The 4,391-nt window shown below is 33.7% G+C and overlaps 1 protein-coding gene across 1 annotated transcript; it reads right to left on the bottom strand.

Moving 5' to 3' along the window:
* Positions 1-207: 207 nt before the first annotated feature.
* LOC133610368 (T-cell leukemia homeobox protein 1-like) lies at positions 208-4,178 on the bottom strand. Its single transcript, XM_061966599.1, has 3 exons — positions 3,803-4,178; positions 2,543-2,780; positions 208-487 (listed from the first exon to the last, which is right to left on the bottom strand). The coding sequence occupies exons 1-3, from the start codon at positions 4,176-4,178 to the stop codon at positions 277-279; spliced, it is 825 nt and encodes a 274-aa protein (XP_061822583.1). The 3' UTR covers positions 208-276.
* Positions 4,179-4,391: the final 213 nt, after the last annotated feature.

Raw genomic sequence — 4,391 nt, 5'->3', positions numbered from 1 at the left:
ATTTATAAAAGTATGTGTGTACGTGTGAACAAACATGTGAAGATGTGTCATTTCGTACATTATATTCATTAGATTACTGTATGCATATTATATTGTGTTGTAGCTGACAAAATAAGAGCGCATCTAATCAATACGTGTATTCTATTACTTTGGACATCACTGTTTTACACTTTAAATGTGATGTTAGAAGACAAACATTAAGACTTTTTCTTAAGTCAGATAAGTTGTGAAGTTTCGGTTCTTGATGAAAATATTATGACACATAATTGAACACAGTCATTCGCAGGCTGACACGCTGCTAATCTTTGCAGTGTTTTCACTCCACGGCTGCAAATTCTGCAGCGCAAACAAAGAATTATTTTGTAGGCAAAGCGCGTCTGGAACTAAAGTTTGTTTGATGGACTTCTGGAAAACTTCTTGTTGAAGCTGAAGAACTATTTTGTTTGCCTGCTGACGCTCTGCTTCTCTCTCCTCTGCCGTCTGCCTCCTGCACACACACACACACACACACACACACACACACACACACACACACACACACACACACACACACACACACACACACACACACACACACACACACACACACACACACGATGAATTCAGCTCTAACAATTATAACATATTAATAATAATATTAACATTTCAATCATCAATATTATATTGACATATATGTGAGCTTGGACGTTAATAACTGTAATATAATTAATAATAATATTAATGATATCATTAATATACCACCACGTTTAGGAGTGAAGTAGGCCTACAACTTTAGTAAATGTAATAATATTAGTAATAAATAGCTTTAATAAATAGCTTATTGTTATGATTATTAATTACATACTGTAGTGTATTTGGACAACTGAGCCTGAAATGCGGTTTTAATCATTGTAATACCATTAATAATAATACATATTAATAATATATGTGTTATTCTAATTGCATTATATTTGGACTACATAAGCGTGAATTACATTTTAAGAATTGTAACGATATTAATAATACTTACAATAATAATACTAATTAGATTAATTATTGTTAATATACTTGTTTTAGTATATGTATTGACATGCATTATATATGGACTATATGAGCTTGTAATACAACTTAAATAATTGTGATAACCCATTCATCCATCCATTTCCTACCGCTTGTCCCTCTCGGGGTGGCGGCCTATCCCAGCTGCAATCGGGCAGAAGGCGGTACAAGTCACCACCTCATACAAATAGTAATTAGTATTTTTCTTATTATCATTATTTCAAATGGGTTCATATATTTAGACTATATGAGCTTGAAATACAGTTTTAACAATTGTAACACAATCAGTAACAATTATAATAGTGATAATAATTTGTAATATTCTTGCCATTGATATTATAATACACAGTACTAGTAGTCATAACATTTTATTATTAACTAGTATATTTTGTCTATATAGCGTGAAATACAGTTTTAATATTTGTAATAATATTAATAGTAACACATGAATAAATAATATTAATAATTATTTGGTCTATATGAGCTTGAAATTCAGTTTTAATAATAGTTGCATACTCGTGATAATATGGTTTTAATGACGAATATTAGTTATTGTTTTCATATTCTGCAGCAACATTCCTTAATATGTATTATTATACTATTATTATTATTTAATATATTATTTACATGTGTAACCCTTCACATTCTAACTTAAAAATATTCACACTGTCTATTTTCCATTTTGATCCCGTTTTTTTCTGATCCAAAGATTCCCGTTAAAATAAAAGTATTTTTCCACTTTTCTATTTGAAATAATCTGGCATCCAACAATTCTTGATCACAGTTCTCCACATGTTCAACATTGCAGTTCATGTCTTCACACAATTTCTTAACTCACGTGTATTATTTGTGTTAATATATTACTGTCCAAATAAGTAAAAAAAAAAATACTAACCGTTTTATTAATCTTTCAAAATGATGATATTAACTAATTACTATGATTTAAAAACAAATTCTAATTTTTCCACGCATTAGCATTGCATTAATCAGTTTCTTTCCCCCCGCTTATTGTACTTTCCCAATTTATTATAACTATGACATTTTAATCGGATGAAAAAAAAAACATAAAATAAAACATTTTTAAAAAGACGTTAAACGTGTTCAATTGTTCTATTACATTATACGATTTATTTTAAAATGATGTATTTCTTTTATTTTTAATATTTTATGTATTTCAATGTATGTGAATATTTATAAAATAGTCGGGTAACAAAAAGAGAGCACATAAAAATGATGTGGTTATTCTAAAATACATTGCGTCGATTGTATATTTTATTAGTAACCGCGAGCCCAAAAGGGACAAGCGGTAGTAAATGGATGGATGGATGGATAATAATAATAATGATATAATAATTGTAATTATAAGTATAATTACAAATATAATTATAACAATTAAGAAAATACCGTAAATTAGTTTGTTAAATAAGCATTGCCATGATTATTATTCGATTTTAGGAATCACGTGTGACTATAAGTAATATATAAAACTGCACGAGGACTTCACCTCCATTTGGTTCTTCTGTTTTGGAACCAAGTCTTCACCTGCGCGTCGCTCATTTTCAACGCTTTGGCGAGAATATTTCTCTCCGCAGATGATAAATACTTCTGTCGATGAAAACGTTTTTCCAGCTCGCAGATCTGTAGTCGACTGAACGAAGTCCGAGGTTTCTTCTTCTTGGGCGGAGTTCGGTTCTGGTAAGGGTGTCCCACACGGCGCGGTACCGAGCGTGGAGTCACACACACTGCAATAAAAACAATGTCAACCTCCATTAATTATACATTATTCATGTCAATATGTTTACAGTTGGGGTTCCTTGATTATTATTCATCAAATATATATCATGAGTGTTTAAACCTTTGTCCACTCAGCGACTCTCACAACAATTAAATTATGTTTTTAATTCCATCAATCAAATATTATCTTATTTGTTTAATCGTGTGTTCATTGTATTTGTTATACAGCCTGCATGCAGCTTTGTCTTATAAATAAAAAACACATGACCATTGTTTTATTTATTATTGTCATCGTTGTTATTACTAATATATCATTATTATTAGCATCATTATCGTTTTTGATAGTATTATTAATCATTGTCGTTGTTACGATGTATTGTTATAATATTAACAAATCCGCTTGTTCTCGTTTTTTCTCCATTATTACTGTTTGTGTTTCACGCGTTAATTTGTCATTTGAACGAAATGCCGCAATAGCATAAAGCACATGAAAAAAATAAAAGGAGATTTATTTATTTTAATATTTGTGTTTGCTTTAAAGATCTCCCCACCTGCTAAGTTGATTTTCATATTTGCAGTCACTGAAGATGGATGGAAATTAAAAGAATGAATTAGCCTTTTAAAATTAGTTGTGGTGCTATGTCTGTTTAATTACAGGAAAAACTTTTTTTAATTTTATTTTTTTATGTTTTTTTATTTTTTTTATACAATCGTTTTTATTGCGATTCAACATGAATTATTAGTGTTACATACAGTTCATCTTGACATTTACTTTTTATACTACATTAGCCATTTAATTTCGAAATAACCTATTCAAACGCTCATTTATCATCATCTTTGATAGAATGAATAACGTTCTTGCACAATGGGGAAATAACGTAATCATAAATCAATGCTTTATCGAAATGAAACTGTTTGATAAACAATATGTATGTTGTACAAAAGCAAGACAAATGTATTATATATATATATATATATATATATATATATATATATATATATATATATATATAGGTGTGTGTGTATATACCAGTGAAGTTGTCTTTGGTGTATCTTCTGTTGCTTTCCATCCACGGGAAGGTGAGCGCGCTCAGGTTGTTGACACTTCCGGTCATGGACGGCAAACTCCCGCCGGTCCCGGGTCTGTGCGCGGGCACGCGGATGACCGCCGACGAGTTGACGTTAGAGCCCACGTTCACGTGGTAGCCGTCGCCGTGAACGCTCGCGCATGGAAAGCCGTTGCCGGCGTCGCACGTGTACAGGTGACCATAGTCCGGCTCGTGCATCCTCGTAGCCAACATGCACGGGTGCTCGCCGCCGCCGCCGCCGTGCAGAATGTGATCGATGCCGAAGCTGATGGGGTCCTGCGCGTGCACGTGCGGCTGGACGTGCCCTCCGTGATCCATGACCTCCATGCACCCGCGCGACGAACACACGTCCATCGAGCACCGAGGACAACAAAGACTCCCGCCGTTACCGACTGCCCGTGCGTGTGTGCGTGGGAGCGTGTCTGTGGGCACACAGGACGCTTTCACCCCCCACCCCCACTCTCCCACCAAAACACTCCCCTTGTTCTTCGTGACGACATACATTTCATCCCACTGGAGTGAGTTTTTCCT

This window comes from Nerophis lumbriciformis, linkage group LG02 (assembly GCF_033978685.3).
Source record: "Nerophis lumbriciformis linkage group LG02, RoL_Nlum_v2.1, whole genome shotgun sequence".
NCBI lineage: Eukaryota > Metazoa > Chordata > Actinopteri > Syngnathiformes > Syngnathidae > Nerophis > Nerophis lumbriciformis.
The sequence above is the reverse complement of the archived record's forward strand: the minus strand, read 5'-3'. Positions and strand labels throughout refer to the sequence as shown.